This window comes from Diachasma alloeum, unplaced genomic scaffold, assembly GCF_001412515.2.
Source record: "Diachasma alloeum isolate Michigan unplaced genomic scaffold, Dall2.0 Dall_scaffold_00558, whole genome shotgun sequence".
NCBI lineage: Eukaryota > Metazoa > Arthropoda > Insecta > Hymenoptera > Braconidae > Diachasma > Diachasma alloeum.
This window is the reverse complement of record NW_021680690.1, coordinates 210,083-231,521: the sequence shown is the minus strand read 5'-3', so window position 1 is coordinate 231,521 and position 21,439 is coordinate 210,083. Positions and strand designations below refer to the sequence as shown.

The 21,439-nt window shown below is 38.3% G+C and overlaps 4 protein-coding genes across 6 annotated transcripts; 2 read left to right on the top strand and 2 right to left on the bottom strand.

Moving 5' to 3' along the window:
- Positions 1-1,611: 1,611 nt before the first annotated feature.
- On the top strand, positions 1,612-5,848 carry LOC107043340 (conserved oligomeric Golgi complex subunit 2). The gene is made up of 3 exons (XM_015264798.1): positions 1,612-2,703; positions 3,849-4,765; positions 5,015-5,848. Exons 1-3 carry the CDS (start codon positions 1,789-1,791, stop codon positions 5,283-5,285), a joined length of 2,103 nt encoding a protein of 700 aa, XP_015120284.1. The 5' UTR covers positions 1,612-1,788; the 3' UTR covers positions 5,286-5,848.
- Positions 5,627-10,702, bottom strand: LOC107043341 (alpha-soluble NSF attachment protein). Its single transcript, XM_015264799.2, has 5 exons — positions 10,435-10,702; positions 8,996-9,192; positions 8,157-8,422; positions 7,607-7,780; positions 5,627-7,061 (listed from the first exon to the last, which is right to left on the bottom strand). The coding sequence occupies exons 1-5, from the start codon at positions 10,524-10,526 to the stop codon at positions 6,912-6,914; spliced, it is 879 nt and encodes a 292-aa protein (XP_015120285.1). The 5' UTR covers positions 10,527-10,702; the 3' UTR covers positions 5,627-6,911.
- Positions 10,703-11,571: 869 nt separating this feature from the next.
- On the bottom strand, positions 11,572-15,082 carry LOC107043339 (28S ribosomal protein S18a, mitochondrial). Of its 2 annotated transcripts, none has more exons than XM_015264797.2 (3): positions 14,681-15,082; positions 12,295-12,431; positions 11,572-11,904 (listed from the first exon to the last, which is right to left on the bottom strand). In XM_015264797.2, the coding sequence occupies exons 1-3, from the start codon at positions 14,781-14,783 to the stop codon at positions 11,650-11,652; spliced, it is 495 nt and encodes a 164-aa protein (XP_015120283.1). In that variant the 5' UTR covers positions 14,784-15,082; the 3' UTR covers positions 11,572-11,649. The 2 variants fall into 2 exon arrangements, with proteins under 2 accessions (XP_015120283.1, XP_015120282.1); XM_015264796.2 differs by lacking the exon at positions 14,681-15,082 and adding an exon at positions 13,564-13,950.
- LOC107043338 (male-specific lethal 3 homolog) lies at positions 13,528-20,432 on the top strand. Of its 2 annotated transcripts, none has more exons than XM_015264795.2 (5): positions 13,528-13,853; positions 14,047-14,115; positions 17,241-18,010; positions 19,044-19,538; positions 20,191-20,432. In XM_015264795.2, the coding sequence occupies exons 1-5, from the start codon at positions 13,752-13,754 to the stop codon at positions 20,264-20,266; spliced, it is 1,512 nt and encodes a 503-aa protein (XP_015120281.1). In that variant the 5' UTR covers positions 13,528-13,751; the 3' UTR covers positions 20,267-20,432. The 2 variants fall into 2 exon arrangements, with proteins under 2 accessions (XP_015120281.1, XP_015120280.1); XM_015264794.2 differs by lacking the exons at positions 13,528-13,853; positions 14,047-14,115 and adding exons at positions 14,645-14,970; positions 15,164-15,232.
- Positions 20,433-21,439: the final 1,007 nt, after the last annotated feature.

The following is a 21,439-nucleotide window of genomic DNA, read 5'->3' as shown; positions in this document are numbered from 1 at the left end:
TTGTTATCTCTATATTTTTCATTAAAAAAATAGCCTCTCCCAGGGAAACCAATTGGAATGAATGAATGAATGCAACTCAGGTTAATGAAATGGTTGGGGGTTTATTGATTATGCAGTCGAGGAGACAATGCGTCTTGCACAAGAGCTCCGGAGAGGGCTTCTCGAGATCTGTTCGATGATAGACAAATGAATCGGGATTCGAAGGGGAATACGCAACAGTATGTGTCCCATATTCCGTATCCCCTCTCACTCCAAAGTGTCAGATCTTGGATTTTTTCAGGAGAAAAGTCGACTTAATTAATTTTTTCGCCGAGTGAACGTTGATTCTGTATTTATTGGCCTGTCTGATACCAATGAAACCCTCGGGGGCGACAGAAATACAGAAATAAAAAAAAAATTTCACCCGGGGCCGAAGGGTCAGACCTTGGATTTTTCCAGGGGAAAGTCGACTTTCGCCAAAATCGAATTTTTTGGTCGAGTGAAAGTGGATTCCGATAATTCAGGCAACGGGCTATCCAGAACTCTCAAAAGTATGTGCAATAAGTCAAAAATGAGAAAAAAAAATTTTTACCTGGGGCCGAAGGGTCAGACCTTGGATTTTTCCAGGGGAAAGTCGACTTTCGCTAAAATCGAATTTTTTCGCCGAGTGAACGTTGATTCCGATAATTCAGGCAACGGGCTATCCAGATCTCTCAAAAGTATGTAGAAAAAGTCAAAAATGAGAAAAAAAATTTTTTACCTGGGGCCGAAGGGTCAGACCTTGGATTTTCTCAGGGCAAAGTCGACTTTCGCCAAAATCGAATTTTTTGGCCGAGTGAAAGTGGATTCCGATAATTCAGGCAACGGGTTATCCAGAACTCTCAAAAGTATGTGGAAAAAGTAAAAAATGAAAAAAAAAATTGTTCACCTGGGGCCGAAGGGTCAGATCTTGGATTTTCTCAGGGGGAAAGTCGACTTTCGCCAAAATCGAATTTTTTGGCCGAGTGAAAATGGATTCCGATAATTCAGCCAACGGGCTATCCAGATCTCTCAAAAGTATGTGGAATAAGTCAAAAATGAGAAAAAACATTTTTTACCTGGGGCCGAAGGGTCAGACCTTGGATTTTTCCAGGGGAAAGTCGACTTTCGCTAAAATCGAATTTTTTCGCCGAGTGAAAGTCGATTCCGATAATTCAGCCAACGGGCTATCCAGATCTCTCAAAAGTATGTGGAAAAAGTCAAAAATGAGAAAAAAATTTTTACCTGGGGCCAAAGGGTCAGACCTTGGATTTTTCCAGGGGAAAGTCGACTTTCGCCAAAATCGAATTTTTTCGTCGTGTGAACGTTGATTCTCAATTATTACATCGTCAGTTTTTCAAAATTACTAGTCAACTGAGTGATCCTGAAACACTCCAAGATGCATTACATTCATCTGCTACCGAATTACAAGTGATTTACCATCGCCATTTGTTTATAAATAACAGTCTCCGGCTGTCGACCTATTGCTCCAGTTCGATTCAGTTTGTAATTCCCCTTGAATGAGAATTATCCCGCCCTCTCTTGCCCCCCCCCTTCCTCTCACCTCTCTAAAACCCCAGATCTAGTGACTTCCCTCGTTCCAGTGTTCCCTAGACGCCTCCACGACAGCAACAAATCTTGAAATCTTCCCCTGATCTGTCAAACCCCTAACCCATTCAGCGCCTTCCTCTTCATTAAAAGTGACACAACCATTACGAAAAAACAACAACATCCCTCAAAGTTCCCCCGTCTCGCCCCCGCCATAAAAACCTCCCCCCAAAGTTCCGAAAAATGTCGAAACCCCCAGAATTCGCGCTTCCCCGTGCCCCGGAGGAGCTCAGTTTCAAGTCCTCGGACTTCATCGCCCCGGACTTCGACGTCGACAACTTCCTCCACGACCACCGCAAACTCGCCACCCTCGAGACGATGCGCGACGACCTGGGGGTCTACCTGAAGATCCTGCGCTCAGCGATGATCGAGCTAATCAACAAGGACTACGCGGACTTCGTGAACCTCTCGAAGGACCTGATAGGCCTGGACAAGGCGATAGATCACCTGGAGTCGCCCCTGGGTCAGATCCGCGAGGAAGTGCTGCAGATCCGGCAGACCCTGGAGGCGGCGACGGTGGAGATGTCGGAGGGGCTGAGGGAGCACCGGAGGATCAGGGAGGAGAAGCAGTGCATGCACAGTCTGGGGAGGGTCTACAAGTCCCTGACGAAGTTGCGGGTGATGCTGGGGGGTGGGGGCGACCGCCAGCACCAGCTGGACCGCCTGGAGCGAGCGGCGACAGAGTACAATCAACTGAAATTTCACTCCTCGAGGTGCAGACAGTACCTCTCGGCGGAGGTCGAGGCCAATGTCCAGGAACTCGAGGACGCCCTGATGACGACGTTGTCGGATCAGCTGGTGGGCATCCTCCAGGAGGGGGAGGGGGCGGAGGGGCGGCTGGGGAGGTGCCTCAGGGTGTACCTGAGCTTGGGGAGGGTCGGGGAGGCCGAGGACTTGGTCAGGAGGAGGATTGTCGGCCCTGCTGTTGAGGATGTTATTGTGGAGAAGAATATTTATAATGAACCCAGGGGTCTGCAGGGACTCTACGATAAACTCCTGGAGGTGCTGAGCGGGGGCATGAAGGGCCTCATCGCAATCGAGGGGAGCTTGGAGGCCCATCAGGGGAGGGGATTCAACTTCGTCGTTAATTCTTATTGGGTATGTGAGGATTCATTTCGTGGCGTTGGGAATTTATTCTGGTGAAGTGTTTGCGGGAATTATGGGGAATTGAGGGGGAAATTCTGGTGGAAATTCTGTTATTTTTTTGACGGTTTCATGCGCAGGATAAAGTTTGGTAGAAAAAGCGAATTCAGCAGTTTTTGCGGGATTCTGTTAAAATGGTCGTTGGAAAATATTCTGTGTAAAAGTTGGTGAATATATTCTATTGAGATGTTTTCTGGAGAATTTCCTTCAAAATCTCTACGTTTTTCATTATATTTTTCTTTTCTTTTCATCACGAAAGTCAAACAAAAAAACTTAATTTTGAGCCGAGGAAATTCTATAGAAAATATCTCGATAGAATAAGTTGTATAGAAAAATCGAATGCTATTGAATTTATCTATAGAATTTTCACTATTCAATATTTCAGTAGAGTAGATAAAAAATTAATAGAAAGTTCGATAGAAATCCAATAGAATTGTTTTTTACAGTAGATCTGCAGGTTTTTTTCATTCTATTTTTCTTTTCTTTTCATCAAGAAAGTCAAACAAAAAAACTTGGTAATTTTGAGCCCAGGAAAGTCTGCAGAAAATATCTCAATAGAATAAGTTGTATAGAAAAATCGAATTCTATTGAATTTATCTATAGAATATTTTCTATAGAAATTTCTCGGCTCAAAATTTCTACGTTTTTTTTTCATTCTATGTTTCTTCTCTCTTCATCAAGAAAGTCAAACAAAAAAAACTCAATTTTGAGCTGAGAAAATTCTATAGGAAATACCTCAGTAGAATAGACCAAAAATGAATAGAAAGTTCGATAGAAATCCAATAGGATTATTTTTTCCAGTACATCTGCACGTTTTTTTCACAACAAATGTCCAATAAAAAATAAAATAAATATTCTATACACATATTTTCTGTAGAATTTCCTCGGCTCGACTTTTTCATGAGAGAAATTCCCAAGCAAACACCTCAACCGAAAAGTTGTCTCCAAACATCAAATTTTACCTATGATTTCTATAACATATTTTATTAAAAATTTATTTTTATTGCGAATTTCCAATAGAATCAGCGAAATGCTAATGGAATTGTAGATGGATTTGTAGCTAGATTTTTCCCTAAAACCCCTAACAAAAAAAATTACAGATAGAAGTGGAAGAGAAAATCGAGTTACGACTGAAATCGATCTTCGCAGCTGGCAACCCCGACCTCTTCCACCAGCGGTACAAGGAGACCCTGGACTACCTGAAGAGGATGGAGAGCCACTGCAGCAGTCCCCGGATCCTGTCCGAGCTGAGAGCTCACCCTCTCTACCTCCAGTTCCTTAAGAAGTGGAATCTCCCAGTTTACTTTCAGATTCGTTTCCAGGAGATAGCAGGGAGTGTCGAGCAGACTCTGGGGCAGTCAGCGTCACCAGGGGTGATGAAGCCTCGTGGGAGCCCTGATGAGTTCACCCTGAAGCCAACCGAGGTCGCCTGGAGGTGCCTGGAGAGGTGCTGGAGCGATGGGATCTTCCTGCCCCAGTTGCTGCATCAATTCTGGAAACTCAATCTCCAGATTTGCTCGAGGTTCAGGGTCTGGGTGGGGGGCAGCCTGAGGCAGACCTGGATCTGGAGCAATGAGGGGACGACCCAGGGGACCCCTGGAGCCCCCAGCAGACTGGAGTTCCTGGTGTATCTGCACTCTGATGTCATGAAGTTCGAGGGAAAGCTCGAGAAATTGCTGGCTTTTGCTGAGGAGAAGCTGGGGAGTCTCGTTTGCTCTGTCGAGGAGGTCCTCAGGGCCTCCGTCGAGGAGATGAGGGCAGGCTTGAGGGCTGACTTGCCGGGGATCAGTGAGCAGATCGTCAGGGAACTCCTGGGGAAGAGCCTCGAGTGCCTGAAGCAGGTCAGCGATATCCCCAGGCTATTCAGGAGGACCATGAGGGAGAGACCCACACAGGCTTGCGCTTACGTCAGGACTGCTGTCGGCGGGCTCAAGGAGTTCCGGGAGATGTACCAGGGCGTCGGACAACAGGTGGTCGACCAGTGGATGCTCATGGCGCTCTCACGATTAGCTGAACAGTAAATATCACTGATGAAAAAAAATTATTGAAAAAACTCGAAAAATTCTGGGTTTTTCCATCATTCTAGACGATAATTGCAGGGTTTTTACATGAAGATGTTCAGTGGGGAATATTTTACAGAGGAAATTATTAGAATTTGATTTTTATATGGAATTTAGTCTGTGGAAATACTTTAATTTTTTTTTTTAGAGAATAATCTCAGGTTTTTAGTTAAATTTGGTTGATTGAGTTGGATAATCTCTTTCAGGTATTTTGTTTCGGTCAAGGATGTGCTGGAGTCAGTGCAGAAGACCGAGGAGAGCCTCAGGAGGCTCAAGAAAATCAGGGACAAGTCGTCAGGTGCACCTCAACCTGAAACCCAGGGAATTACCGATGACGAGAAAATCAGGGTGCAGCTGGAAATCGATGTTCACACGTTTTGTGATTCTGTCAAGTCCTTCAATATCGATGTCTCGAGTATTGAGAAGTTGGAGGAGTTGAGATTGATTGTTGAGGCTGCTGTGAAGAATAGAAGTTGAAGGAAAGGAAAGGACAATTAATCCGAAGGATTAATTCACTAACTGTTTAGCAAATGTCTCTGGAATTTTAATTTATGCCTTCAAACCACAATTCATACGATTTAAAGTGACTGTCTTCAGAACAAAAAGCGCTATCAAAGAATATTGCGAGAAAAACATTTGTAAAATATGTTCTTCTATAGAAATTCATCTTATGAAAAATATAAAAAATCGTTTTTGATATTTTTCAATTGATCCACTAGTTTCAGAGACATTTGTAAAATTGTCTTCGACTATTTCGTTAATATCTTAAAACGAAAATTTAGTAAAACTACTGTTAAATAAAATTGTACACATTTTTCTAAATGTTAATTTATGTTTATTGTTTACGCCCGTATACAAGAGCATACGTGTGAAATTGTTCAGTGTACGAGTATAGTACATGATATATTTTTAAAATGAATATTAATAAACCCCTGGATATCAAACCCAGGCGTCGAAAGAATTCAATAAATCCCGCAAATCATTGGATTATAGCCAGTTAATTACTTATCTAATAATAAAAATTGCATTTTTAATCCTTATTCGTATTCATCATATCGTTACCCCATTGGATGAAGTTAATACAGTGATTAGCGTGATTAGTGACGCCTCATGTATCATTTGCAATATTTATACGCCTACTACGTGGCCACTACCCAAATTAATTATCTTTAATCGAAATAACACTCGCCTAATTTTTTTTCTCAATTTTTTTTCTTTTTTATAATGTATGCACTGGCATTATAACACTTGATAAATGGCTGATGATAGGATTTTTCAGTGTCTAATGAAAACGAAGAGCAATTGTTTCAATACTCAACAATTGATTAGAAATTAATTAAACATTAGTGGAGTGAAGGGGTGACACGTGCTCACTAAATCAACTTCTTCACCATTACAGGAACTAATGGCTCTGAGAGAAAATGTCAGTTAATTTTTTCCACTCATTAACGACGTAACTGCAAAATAAAAGATGAACAGTTATGAGAATTCCTCGTTAATTATTAATTCCAGATAAAAATGAGGGAATGTTTTTCGTGAAGAATAAATTCTCTGAGAAAAATCTCTCGACATTTTCCACTGAAATCACTTGTGAACGAGGTAATTTCATAATTGTGACAATTATGATTTTTTCATCAACTTAAAAAAATGAAATCATGATGTTACGTCTCACCACTTCACAACGAATGTCTTCTCACACCTAATTAACAATAAAATACATCACTCAGCAGTAGATCCACTCGATTCACAGATAATCAACGCTAATGAATACAACAACTCATAATTACAGAAATGCTATACAATAAATTAACAATCATCAGAATTCATTGTTACGAATATCGATAAACGTCTCTTTCTCTCATTCCCCAGAGTTCGCCCTGATAATGGGGGGAGGGGCTGATAGCATTTGTTATCACTGAGTATCTGATGTCTGGAAGGTGAGAAAGAGGTGATAATTCCAAAATAATGAGGTTCAACTACTTTAATTCATCATTTAATCAATGAATTGTAAATTATAATCGCAGGGTGAGGGTCAATGAGTGAATCGTAGGGGGAGAATGCCGATGATAAGGACAGCTTACGAATAATTGAAGTGTCAGGCGATCAGCGGAGATCTGGGTTATCGTTAATTTGCTTCTTTATGCGAAGGAGTATCGTTGTGTACCACTGGTCTAGTCGGGATATTGAGTCGTACTCTTTCACAGTGTCTGTGAAGCCCTCGACGTTCTGCTCCTCCAGGTGGTCGATCAGACTCTGGAGATTTGTGCAACGGTTTATTAGAGGGGAGTGATAAAAGTTTGGGAGAATTTCTTTTTACATTTTTTTTTTTCAAGAGAAGTATTGAGATATTTTCTGGAGAAATTCTTTGGCTAAAATTTTTCAAGTTTTTAGAATATTTTTTATGAAAAGGGAAGAAACGTAGAGTAGAAAAAGACTAGAAAAATTATTTCGAGGAACTGGAATGATTTTTTTTTTTTTTTAAATGATTTCAATTCGACATTTTTAAAGCAATTTTTTACATAAATTATTCTCTTGATTTTTTCTATAGGAATTCTTTCGCGAAAAAATTGTAAAAGTCATTTTCAGAAATTCCTATAGAATAACTCACTAGAGAAATCAGTACAGAAATGATACTGTCATTTAACATTTAGCTCTCGATCTTCAGCTTGTCGAGATAAATGCATAATGAACAGATTTCTGGAATTCAGTCACGAGATAGAGAACGTTATTTCCCTCGTGGTGTCGATAGGGGAACTCTATTAAATTTCAACGAGCCAGTATCGATTTAATCATACAACCTTGATGAGTTTGCACTCCCTAGAATCTTGAAATGCTGGATACTGCTCCTCGTAACGCTCGATGGCGTGTTGTGCGTTGAGTGCGTCTACACATAAATTGCACAGGGCCGCTCTGAAGAAGTATTCCTTAGCACTGTATTTGAGCAAAGGACTGTCCAGCGATGCTCCTGCGACCTACAAGACAATTCCAGAATAATTGATTTGAAAAATCGTCGCAATTGGTAATTAACTGTTGAAATGTGAAAATTGTTGCAGTCCCTTTATGCAATTTATCTAGAGAATTTTTTTTTAATCTGGAAATTTCCATAAAAAATGTGTAAAATCATTTTGAAAAATTTAAATTTAAAAATTAATGATTTTGATTTTTTTAAAATCATTTTTAAAAATTAAAAAATGATTTTAGTGGAAAAAATTCATCGTAAACCCGTTTTCTATCAAGATAATTAGACATTTAAAAAAACGAGAAAACTATGGCCTCCAGAATTTTCGCTATTGATTCGATTTATAATTAAATTCAGTTGGAAGTGGATAAAATAGTTGTTATTCTCACTTGTTCATAAATCTGAATGGCTTTCTCGTAGTTTTCGAGCTGTGCCGCATACTGAGCGACTTTGAGAAGACATTTATTGGCTGATGAGATACTCTCCTCGCCCCGAAAATAATCAGCAGCCTGTTCATAGTGGTGAACAGCGCGTTCGAGGTCCACAGCTTCACTCTCGTACATCTCCGCTATACTCTGATGATGCTTGGCTGCCATGGTGAATCTCCCCATGTCCGTGTATATCTCAATCGCCTTCTGAAGGCAATTGGCCGCTTCTGCAATGAAAATTCACGACTTCAAACGATTTTTTCCAAGAGATTTTTTTCTGTGAAATCCTTGTTAGCGTTTTAAATTCATTGCACGGTTTCTTAAACAGAAAATGTCATTTTCTACAGGAATTCCTCGACATCAAGTTTTTAAACTTTGCTTACTCCATTTTTCATTATTATTCTTCAATAACTGATATTTTTCCAGAGGGAGAGAAGAGATAATCCACACGAAATTATGATAAATTATTTATATGAAATTATTATTGAATTATTAGTCTCACAAATTGTTAATCGAATTTTATTCCTTGCATCATATTAATTATTGATACGTTTTTTAAACAGGAAATGTCTCCATGTTTAAAAGACAGGAATTCCTAGACATAAAGTTTCTCAGTTTTGCTTATTCCATTTTTACTATTATTCTTCTCTGGAGAAAAATAGCTCTCGATATGTTTTCATAATTCTCCTGGATTTAGTAATGCTTCTGCAAAATACCCTAGTCGTTTACCCCCCGAAAATATTTTCTGGACTTTTTGCTCTTATTCTGGACTCTCGGAAAAGAAAAAATCAAATCTGTACCGTTTGCATCAGTCTTCTTGTAGCAATTGGCAGCGTCAACGTAGTTGGTAGCGGCGTCGTGCTTGCTACCAGCCTTGGCGTGGAGCGATGCAGCCTCGCAGAAGGCATTCCCAGCGCTTCCCCACTTCTTCGCCATCTTGAAGAGATTTGCTGCGCGTTGATAGCATTCTACTGCCTCCTCTACCTTCGATGAACTTCTGCAAGTGTGAAAAATGGGGAAAATTATTAACTCATCCACAACAAGTTGATTTTCAACTTTTTTCTGAATTTTTCTATTTGTTTTATCATTTTTAAAAATCTATTTCTCTCTTCTTTTCTAATGATGCTGAGTAATGATAATTGTGATGATAATCAGGTGATTAATATGAATTATAAAACAAGAGTAAGAAACAGAATAATAGAAATAAACAATTAAATAAATCAAAAGATTAATTAGAAGTGAACAAATTGAAAAACAAGAATCCTATGATGAATATTAAATATGTATTTGTGAAAATTATTTTAGGTTTTGATTTTCTCTGAGGAAATTTTTTATTTTATCACTTTTTCAAATTGGGACGATGATCATGCCATTAATATAGATTAAATTAAGAATAAGGGACAGAATAATAAAAATAAACAAATGGATAAATCAATTGATTAATAAGATAGAATTAAACAAATTGAAAAATAAAAATCCTATGATGAATAATAAATATGCCTCTGTGAAAATTATTTCATATTTTGGTTTTCCCTCAGGGAATTTTTTATTTCATCACTTTTTCAATCTTCTTCTTTCCTCTTTTTCAATGATGCTGAATAATGATAATTGTGATGATGATCATGCCATTAATATAGATTATAAATGAAGAATAGGGAACAGAATAATAAAAATAAACAAATGAATAAATAAATAAATAAAAAATGAATGAATGAATAAATCAATTGATTAATTAGACGTAAACAAACTGAAAAATAAAAATCCAATGATGAATAATAAATATGCATCTGTGAATATAATTATTCTATTTCGGTTTTCCGTCAGGGGATTTTTGCACCTCCGGGAAATGCTAGATTACTTCTCCCTAATAATAGAAAATAATAAAGTCCTTCTCAATTATGTACCAGAGCCGAATCAATTTTCCCCCGAATTGAAACAGATAAATCATCATCACCCCACCGGACCCATTCTCCGTTGCATTTCGATGACACCGGGGCCATTGTTTACCTGTCAAAGTGTCACTCGCGCTTGCGTAAACACACGACATCACCCACTCCATCAAATCCATAAGTTTCGCCAATTTCCCTGAATAATTCATCCCCCCGAGCATTTCCAATGCAATAAAATCCGTGCGAATCTCACAGACGATTGGAGTGACATGCAAAAGCCACGAAATAGTGATGACGAAACATGTGGCGATGTGCGATGATCTGTGGCAAATCGATATGGCAAAACTCACCCGAACAGGGAGCTGAAGAAACCCTTCGACGAGCCGAGCTTCTTCTCAGCATCGGCCATCAACTGCACCGCTTTCTGCTCGTTATCCGCCATTTTCACTTGATTCACTTCATCAATTTGGGGGAATTATATTCGCGAATTGAATTTGGAGGAGTGATTCGGCAGCTGGCTGATGAATAACTCTCCAGGGCTGATTCTGCCGATGGATTTGTCACACACGAGTGGAGGCACTTGCGCAGCAGAACTGACGCACACAATGAACACAAGCGCAGCGTTGCCAGTCTGAAGTGAAGCGAATGTGGCAACATAATGGCATTTTGTTTGTTATTATGGCATTCGTGAAAATTTTGAAGAAAAATTAAATTTGAGTATCTATTTTGCTTTATATTTTTATTAAAATCATATATTCAACTTTCCCTTTGTGACGAGCCTAAACTGAGCTCAATTGATCAATTTGTTTCTGAGTTATGAATAATTTTGAAAAAGTCTAGTGTCCGTTTTACCTCACCCACCCCTATATCTTAAAATGAGCTGATACTTTATATTTGTTTTTTATCCTTTGGAATGCATTTTATTCGTTGCAGATCTGACTGAATTTTATGACGAAAGCTGTCAGTCTGCAAAACCGATTTCATCATCATCGCTGACCTCGGCAACCAAGTCGAAGGCACGAAAATGGTCAGAATGAGGAGTTCATAGAGGAAGTCGAGGAGGTAATGAAAGAGGACGTTGAGGATCTCGATATCATTGACGAAAATCAGCGAAGTGGTCAAACAATTTAAGTCAATTTATTCTTTAGTTGAGTTTTCCAGAAATATTTCCGAATTGAAGGGAGATAGCGAAATTTTCATAATAACCTTTTTAATAGCACTGAATTCGCTCTACAAAAAAGGTCATGAGAAAAACGTTGCTATCTCCCTTAGATTTCGAGATATTCATTGAAAACTGGCCAATCGAATGGATCTAGCCAAAATCGACTTGAACCGTTTGACCACTTCGTTATTGAATTGTCGAATAATTCACTTGCTGAGTCACTGATAGACTGAATTTAACTGAGAAATATAGTGATGTACTGAACAAAGAATAGACACCCTGAGGGCCAGTTTTTGGTTTAGCTAATGGTCAAAAATATTCGTGATTGTGATTATATCATTAATTATCTTTAATCAACGCATCATTTATTTACATTAACTTCATTAATCCCACCACAAACACCTCATCTCCAAGCAACGTTGTGGAATTTAGCTTCGATAGTGGTCTCATCATAGTAGACATTGAAGGCTTTGAATCCCTGTCTCTTTTTGGGATCTCTATTACTATTAGGAGGATTGAGGTTGGGCATGAGGCCGGCCTTCTGCGACATTGCCACGAGTTTGTTCAGTCGTTTCTGCTGAGTTCTGCACAGGCCGGTGACCCTCCTGGGCATTAGGCGACCGTCTGACCGAAGGAATTGGCTCAGGATCAAGACATCCTGCAAGGGGATGAATTCATTAATTGGGAAAATGGACGTGAAGTTCATTCACGAAAAAAATTTTTATAGAAAAGTCTAGGAAATTTTACTGAATTCTTATTCCACTTCCATTGAAAAATTCACAGCTTTTCTGCCATTGTTTTTTCATTGGGAATTGTCAGTAGAAAATATTATATATAAAAATATTAAATAATATATATAAATAATAATATTGTATATGAATATTAAATATTATGATAGAATTTCCTGTACATTTTTCCTCAATGGAAATGTTCAATGGACACTAAATGGGTGAAAATAATTTTTGAACTTCTGAAGCCTCAAAATGGTATTTCAACAGTTCACAGAGGCCGAGAGAATTGTCATTCGTTGATAAAAGTGATTAATTACGGTGTGTTTCACGTAAACTCCTGCTGAACAGAGCAGGCACGCTCCGTTACTCGCAGGCTGCAGCAGATTCTTCTCCTTCGGGTCTTCGACTATTTTTGCCTCGATGATCAATGTCTTTCCCTCCTTCTTCTCGATGACTAGAATTCACGCAGTTTTTGGGGATTAAAGTGACTGAGTTCATGCGTTTTTCTACCCAGGGGGAGTAGTTTACAAAGAAATTAACGCACGAAAAAAATTCATAGGTAAACCTAGTGAATTAGATAGAAAATTCTTTCTACTAATTTTTGGCCCATTCTGTTGAGAAATTCCTCAGATTATCTGCACGTTTTTTTAAATTTAGTCAATGGGGAAAATTCTACAGAAAAAATCAGTAGAATGCTATTTTCTCGATGCAAATAATTCTATTGGAGTATTTTCTATAGAAATTCATGTCAAGAATTCCTATAGAAAAAGTATTGAAAAAGGAAATTCTACTTTTTTTTATAAAATAGTTGCTATTGAATATTTTTTACAGAAAAAAATCTTGAGTAGAATTAGGAACTAATATTTGCTAGCGAATTCCCTAGGAAATTCTATTGTATTTCTATTGAAAATCTATCATTTTTGGCTGAATTTATTGAAAAATTCCGCAGCTTGTCTTTTTTTTTTCAATAGAACAAATCAACAGAAATCAATTTTTCTGTAGAAATTCATCAGCTCAAATTTTCTACAGCAATTCTTGGACATGAATTTTCCAGGTTTTTTCCATTCTATTTCTTCTCTTTTTACAAAAAAATAAATAAATAAGTTGAATAGGGAAGGGTAGGGTAAAATGAACACTTTTGACTTTTTTAAAAATATTCATAACTCAGAAACAGATTTATCAATTGAGCTCAGTCTAAGCTCATCACAAAGAGGAATCATTGTTTTTCAAATGAAAAATAAAATTATTCCATTTCATGAACAATTCAACACGTCATAAATATTTCAAAAAAAGTCAAAAGTGTCCGTTTTACCCTACCCTCCCCTAGAAAAATCTAAATCTATTAATTTTTGCTACAGAACATGTTCCATGGAGTCTTTTTACAACAAAAAAATGCGCAGATAATCTGTCCAATTTTTCATCAGAATCGTCGCAAAACCCAATAGAAACTTCGACATAAATCCAACAGAATTTTCTAGTTGTTTCACTGAAATTTTTCGTGCGTACAATCTCAAGAAATTGACAGACTCTAAAATATAACATTCAACAATAACGTTGAAGGTTATGTTTTCACGATTTCCACTCACACTCTTTAATCCTCGAGACATGACTGACACTGAAAGTCCTCTGGGGGTGTGACAGGACAAGACTTCGACTGAAATTGTTGATTAATTTAGTGAACAACGCCATTACGATCGCAATCAATCAGCAAAATAACTCTCGGCAGTGAGCGGACTCCGACTGCTCCGAAATCCTCTCGTGTCTGCAAGAGAAGATGGCGACGACGCGGGGGCAGAGATTTAAATTCAGCGATGGTGAAAAAGTCCTGTGTTACGAGCCGGATCCTACCAAGGCTAAAGTCCTCTACGATTCCAAGGTGAGAGCGTGAATAAATTATTTAACGGGTGCAGAGTCGTCTCCTGGGGGCGATTAGGGACGGCCGAGGGTGACAGCGAAATTGGCGGTTCAATCCTAACCCCAAAAATATCGTAAACAATCAGAGGAAATCGTGGAAAATCACGATTCAGGGGGCATTGAAGGGTCTGGAGTCACTGGGATTTCGGTTCTAGGTCTTGGATGTCATTGTGAACAAGGATCAGAGGGGCAGGAAGGCTGTGGAGTATCTCATTCACTTCCAGGTAAACCCCTAACCCATTGTTGACAGTCAGACTGTTGCTGTGACGTAATGACTGTAAACAATCGAATTTTGATTGTCATGGAGAGTTATTCGTTGTTGATGGGGTTTGTGATTGGTGGGCGCACGAAAAAATTTCATTGAACAATGTAGCGAATTCGATGAAAATTCTACTGGGTTTCTGTTGAACTTTTTTCGATTGAAGTGTTCAATAGAAAATATTGTGTAGAAGATGTCAACAGGATCAGATTTTTCTAGACAGTCTATTCTATTGAGATATTTTTTGTAGAATTTTCCAAGTTTTTCTCATNAAAATCTAAATCTATTAATTTTTGCTACAGAACATGTTCCATGGAGTCTTTTTACAACAAAAAAATGCGCAGATAATCTGTCCAATTTTTCATCAGAATCGTCGCAAAACCCAATAGAAACTTCGACATAAATCCAACAGAATTTTCTAGTTGTTTCACTGAAATTTTTCGTGCGTACAATCTCAAGAAATTGACAGACTCTAAAATATAACATTCAACAATAACGTTGAAGGTTATGTTTTCACGATTTCCACTCACACTCTTTAATCCTCGAGACATGACTGACACTGAAAGTCCTCTGGGGGTGTGACAGGACAAGACTTCGACTGAAATTGTTGATTAATTTAGTGAACAACGCCATTACGATCGCAATCAATCAGCAAAATAACTCTCGGCAGTGAGCGGACTCCGACTGCTCCGAAATCCTCTCGTGTCTGCAAGAGAAGATGGCGACGACGCGGGGGCAGAGATTTAAATTCAGCGATGGTGAAAAAGTCCTGTGTTACGAGCCGGATCCTACCAAGGCTAAAGTCCTCTACGATTCCAAGGTGAGAGCGTGAATAAATTATTTAACGGGTGCAGAGTCGTCTCCTGGGGGCGATTAGGGACGGCCGAGGGTGACAGCGAAATTGGCGGTTCAATCCTAACCCCAAAAATATCGTAAACAATCAGAGGAAATCGTGGAAAATCACGATTCAGGGGGCATTGAAGGGTCTGGAGTCACTGGGATTTCGGTTCTAGGTCTTGGATGTCATTGTGAACAAGGATCAGAGGGGCAGGAAGGCTGTGGAGTATCTCATTCACTTCCAGGTAAACCCCTAACCCATTGTTGACAGTCAGACTGTTGCTGTGACGTAATGACTGTAAACAATCGAATTTTGATTGTCATGGAGAGTTATTCGTTGTTGATGGGGTTTGTGATTGGTGGGCGCACGAAAAAATTTCATTGAACAATGTAGCGAATTCGATGAAAATTCTACTGGGTTTCTGTTGAACTTTTTTCGATTGAAGTGTTCAATAGAAAATATTGTGTAGAAGATGTCAACAGGATCAGATTTTTCTAGACAGTCTATTCTATTGAGATATTTTTTGTAGAATTTTCCAAGTTTTTCTCATTCTATAATAAAATTTCCGATAGAAACTATTCTATTGAAAAAACCAGTAGAATTTTTTTGCAAAATTTTCTATAGGAATTCCTTGACACGACTTTCCTCATTTTATTTTTCTTCTTTTCATAAAAAAAGACTTGAAAAATTGGAGCTGAGGAAATCTCTATAAAAATACCCCAATAAAACAGATTATCCAGAAAAATCGCATCCTATTGATTATTCCTACAGAATATTTTCCATTGAACCTTTCCTTCCAAAAAATCGCAGAAAACCTGTAGAATTTGTTAATAAAATCTCTGAAAACACCTAAAAACTGCCAGAAACCCCTAGAATTTTTGACTGACCAGAAAAAAATTCCAGTGCCGGCATCAGAAATTTTATTGGGGAAAATGTGATTTTTTTCCCATATTTCTGTGAAAATTTCACAGAAATCCCCAGAAATTTTAGAAATACCAAGAAATTTTACCTTAACAGCACTAGAATTTTTCTTAGCATTTGAATTTTTCTTATCAGCATTAGAATTTTTATTAAGAGCAGACGAAACCCCTTTGTCTACATCAAATTTTAGAATTGTGTTTTCTCCTACAATTATCAATTTCTATCTGTGAAATTACTTCATCGACTCGATTATCGCATTGTTGAGTCACTGAAGTAGTTTAATGAATAAAAAATAATAATTGCATGAGAAAACACAATTCTAAAGATTCCTATAAACGCAGGGGTTCCGTTTCCCCTTAACAGCACTAGAATTTTTTTGCCATTTCTCGTGCTAGAATTTGTCTAGAAAATTTCTCTCCACGTTAATTTTCAAACCCTCGATTCGGGTATTCAATTCACTAATTGCCATTGAGAAAACGAAATTTATGAGGAAAATTTAAGGAATAATGTTAATTCAGCTGAGTTTTCGAGGAATATTTCCGAAACTAAGGGAGATAACGAAATTTTTGTGAAGACCTTTTTTGTAGAGCGAATTAAGGGCTACAAAAAAGGTCCTGACGAAAATTTTGCTGTCTCACGTGGATTTCGAGATAATCAGGGAAAATATTAGAAACTAATTAATTTCTATTGTTCTTCTAAGAATTTCCTCGTATTACTTTATCGACTCGATTATCGCATTGTTGCAGGAGAAAACACAATTCTAAAGATTCATATAAACGCAGGGGTTCCGTTTCCCCTTAACAGCACTAGAATTTTTTTGCCATTTCTCGTGCTAGAATTTGTCTAGAAAATTTCTCTCCACGTTAATTTTCAAACCCTCGATTCGGGTATTCAATTCACTAATTGCCATTGAGAAAACGAAATTTATGAGGAAAATTTAAGGAATAATGTTAATTCAGCTGAGTTTTCGAGGAATATTTCCGAAACTAAGGGAGATAACGAAATTTTTGTGAAGACCTTTTTTGTAGAGCGAATTAAGGGCTACAAAAAAGGTCCTGACGAAAATTTTGCTGTCTCACGTGGATTTCGAGATAATCAGGGAAAATATTAGAAACTAATTAATTTCTATTGTTCTTCTAAGAATTTCCTCGTATTACTTTATCGACTCGATTATCGCATTGTTGCAGGAGAAAACCCAATTCTAAAGATTCATATAAACGCAGGGGTTCCGTTTCCCCTTAACAGCACTAGAATTTTTTTGCCATTTCTCGTGCTAGAATTTGTCTAGAAAATTTCTCTCCACGTTAATTTTCACCCACGTCTCCCCCCAGGGCTGGAACTCCTCCTGGGACAGATGTGTAACCGAGGAGTACGTCCTGAAGGACACCGAGGAGAACCGTCAGCTGCAGCGAGACCTGGCGCAGAAGGCGCAGCTGCAGTTGGGGGCCTACCTCTACCGTCGAGAGAGAAAGAACCGCAACCACAAGCTCTCGGAGCGCCTCTCGACGGGCATCGACTCCCGGAGGAGAGCGCGCAGCGGCGGGAGTCGAGCGACGTCAGGCACCACAGGCTCCTCGGAGGACGGAAGCTCGGGGCAGCACGACGACTACGACACCGAGGAGGTCATCACCGAGGAGGACTACGAGAGCAGTTCAGACTTCGACGAGGAGTCCACCGACGACGAGGACAGCGGCGGTGGCGGGAGCCATCACTCGGCCATCGACATCGATATCGGCAGCACCTTGAGGAGAATTCTGGAGCAGGACTACGAGTTAATCACTCACAAGCATAAATTGGCGGTTTTACCCGCACAACCGACTGTTGTGAGCATCCTGGAGTCCTGGGTGCAGCACTTCACCACTACTCAGCTGACCAACATACCGGAGAACAAGTCGGGAAGGGCCAAGGCCAATAACACGATGGAGAAGACCCTCAATGAGATCAACATATCGAGGGAAGTGGCCGATGGACTCAGGATTTACTTCGACTTCACTCTGCCGGATTTACTGCTCTACAGGGAGGAACGGGAGCAGTTCAATGGGTTCAAGGAGGCCTTCCTGTTCCCGGAACATTCCGTCGTCATTAAGGAGGAAATTGTTGAGTGAGTTCTTCGGATGTTAACGAATTTAGTGAAGGGGGTAGCGAGCAGGGATAACCGAATTTGTAATATTTTATTACGATTACTTTTGTAGCCCTCAAGGCCCGGGACTGTCTTTCGAATTTTATCTGGATTTTTTCATCTTTCGTAATACAAAAGTGTCAATTGAGTGGTACATCATGTAGAAATTCCCAAAAATTATGATAGAATGATAAAAAAATAGAAAAAATTCTGAAGGTTTTCAAAGAGAGGTTTTAATTGAGATTCAGAATGAGTTGAGAAAAGTGGAAATTACAAATATCTGATTCGCTGTGGCTCATTATCTGTTAGCTGTCATTTTCCATGGTGGATAACAAAACACTAACTCCTCATGGGAGGTGACATCTGCCATTTTTATGTGATAAAAGTGTGATTAAAAAATTCTCCAAAATATTACAATTTTTTTCAAAGAGCCTTTTCCGTAATAAATGTCTCTGTGCAGTGTGGGAAAAGATTTACGAAGTCAGTCTTCCCCCTGCATGATATTGGGTGACAGGTCGCCATTTGTCCCCGTAAATCAGATACATTTTTCAATTTCTTGTTACTCAACTTATTCTGAATATAAATAAAAAATGCTCTTTGAAAAAATTAAGAATTCCTTCTATTTTTTATTATTCATTCATAATTTCTCAAGACTTCTGCATGATGCAGGACTCAATTGACAATTTTAGATGACGAAAGATGAAAAAAAACATCGAGATAACGTTCGAAAGATAGTACTATAGGAATCTGAGTACTTCTATATGAATTCCTCGACAATAATTTTCTGTTTTTTCCACTATTTCTTCTCTTTTCATTAGAAAACGAAATAAAAAAAATTGAAAAATATGTCAATAGAATAATTTGAACAGAAAAATGGACTTTTATTAATTTTTTCTACGGAACGTTTTCCATTGACCATTTCAATTGAAAAAAAAAACTGCGCAAAAATAGAGATTTCACTACAACTCCAACAGAATATTTTTGCCCCTGCAGTACTGAATTTTAATCTTTTCAGCACTCCTGAATTAACGATAAAAGAAGAAATAGAGGACATAGAATACGCCCACCTCCCCCCATTCAGAGAGCACGAAATAGCGGAGAGTGATCCCCCGGGTAAGCCAGTGTCCTCAGTGAAGAGGAAATTGCGATCGTGCAGGGTGAGTTCTGTGGAGGACACACGCCAGTTGAGATCGTACGACGACGTGAAGCAGGAGCCAGGAAACGTCTCCAGCATAGCTAGCACGAGCTCGAGGTGCTCGAGCCCTCGAGGGGCGACCTCGAGGTATCCAGTGGTACCACCAGCCCAGATTGGAGCCCTTCTGGATGAGGCCAACAAGTGGAGGCTCATGCCAGAGGCCACCAGGAGGGACGGGGGACCCAGTCCTGCCACCTACTTTGGGGCTGTTCATCTCGCCAGATTGTTTGTTAAACTTCCGGATTTACTGCAGGCAACGGATATGCCAGCGAAGAAGATGAAATTGTTGATTAAACACTTGGACATGTTCCTCAGGTATTCAATTCACTGATTGCCATTGAGAAAACGAAATTTATGAGGAAAATTTAGGGAATAATGTCAATTCGGCTGAGTTTTCGAGGAATATCTCCGAAACTAGGGGAGATAACGAAATTTTTGTAAGGAACTTTTTTGTAGAGCGAATTGAGGGCTACAAAAAAGGTCCTAACGAAAATTTTGCTGTCTCACGTGGATTTCGAGATAATCAGGGAAAAGTGGCCGAGAGGCAAAATCGACTTAATCTGGTTTCATAATGTTATTTTTTATCATAGTATGAAAATTATTAATTAATAATCAGTGGTAGATTTTCAATCATCACTGAGTCATGCCATCAATAAAGTCAATAATTTCAATTATTGGTAAATTGATTTAAAGTAGTCAAAATTCCGGAAATTCATAATTGATTTTAAATGTACGAAATTTATCAAAATTAAATCTTATAAATTGGGGTATCCCTGTCCATTGCATGTGAATATTGAATTGTTTTTTTGTAATTTATGAATTTAAAGATTTTCTAAAGCCACTAGACTCAAAAGATATCCCCAAACTAGTCTAAATGAAACAAAAAAGTTTAGTTAAAGACATTTACACTAAATAATTGAATAATAATTATAATTATAAATATAAATATTCATGATTTTTTTTCTAGTTATCTTGAATTGCATCCAGAGTGGTTCGGCGAGCAATTCTACACCCAAACCGAGAGTCACCAGATCCCCACATGACGTCGAAGTCAAAGATCGATAAGAATTCACTGAACAAAAAGTTGACATTCAACTGTGGAATTGTAGACTGTTTCGAGTGCGAGAGGTCAATCATGTGAACGCATCCATGAAATATTCATAGTCTGGTGAGATTGTTAGTAATTAAAACAGATAGTAGACCAGTGAAGACTTCAATCGACTCAGCTGTTAAATTTTTATTCACTACTCACTCGATCATTCGTCATATAAATCAGTTTTCAACAATTAAATGTCTCTACGCGATATTCATCATTTTGTACTCCTTCGTGATGAATAATGACAAGTGTTACCACAAGAGAGAGCGTGAACACCCTGTCGCATTTTTATTACGTTAATTTTATATTAATTTATCAATAAATACAACTCCAGTACCAAAATTCATAAATACTATTTAAATAGTTACAGTGCACCACGATTATCTTATAAATATGTGTACGAATTAACACTCCAATGAATTTACAAGAGTTTTTTTATGAAAAATACCACTCCTTATAATTATTAACGATTATGCATTCACACAACCCAAGAGAAATAACAGAAACATCATGGCTGAGTTAACTAATGAAGTGGGGAGACAATAAGTAGAATTTTACATTTTTGGTGATTGTACATTCATCTCGAAAATGAGGGGTTTCAGGAGAACAGTTCAAGGGATCTTTGTAATGGATGAATTCAATTTTTTTACAGATTATTTATGGCAATGGGAGGGTTGTCGAAAAAATGAATTTTTTTTTTTGAGAAAATGAATTAATCTAGAATTTCATACCAATGATCGAAATAATGATGATGAGAAGATAATAATGAAAAAATTTAAGAAATGGAAATCTATTGACTTTCTTCAATCAAATCAGTAACGAAGCGGTAAAACCGTTCAAGTTTTCGAGAAATATCTTCGATTTTAAGGGAGATAACGAAATTTTCGTGAAGATTTTTTTTGTAGCTCTCAATTCGCTCTACAAAAAAGGTTATAACAAAAATTTTGGTGTCTGCCTTAGATTTCGAGATACTCGCTGAAAACTGGGCCATAGCTAAACCCATTTTTTTCGTTAAAAAAATCTATTGAATTGATATTGAACTTTTTATAAGTTTTTGGCCGATTCTATTGAAATTGTCTATAGAATTCGATTTTTCAGTAACTTATTCTCTTCAGATATT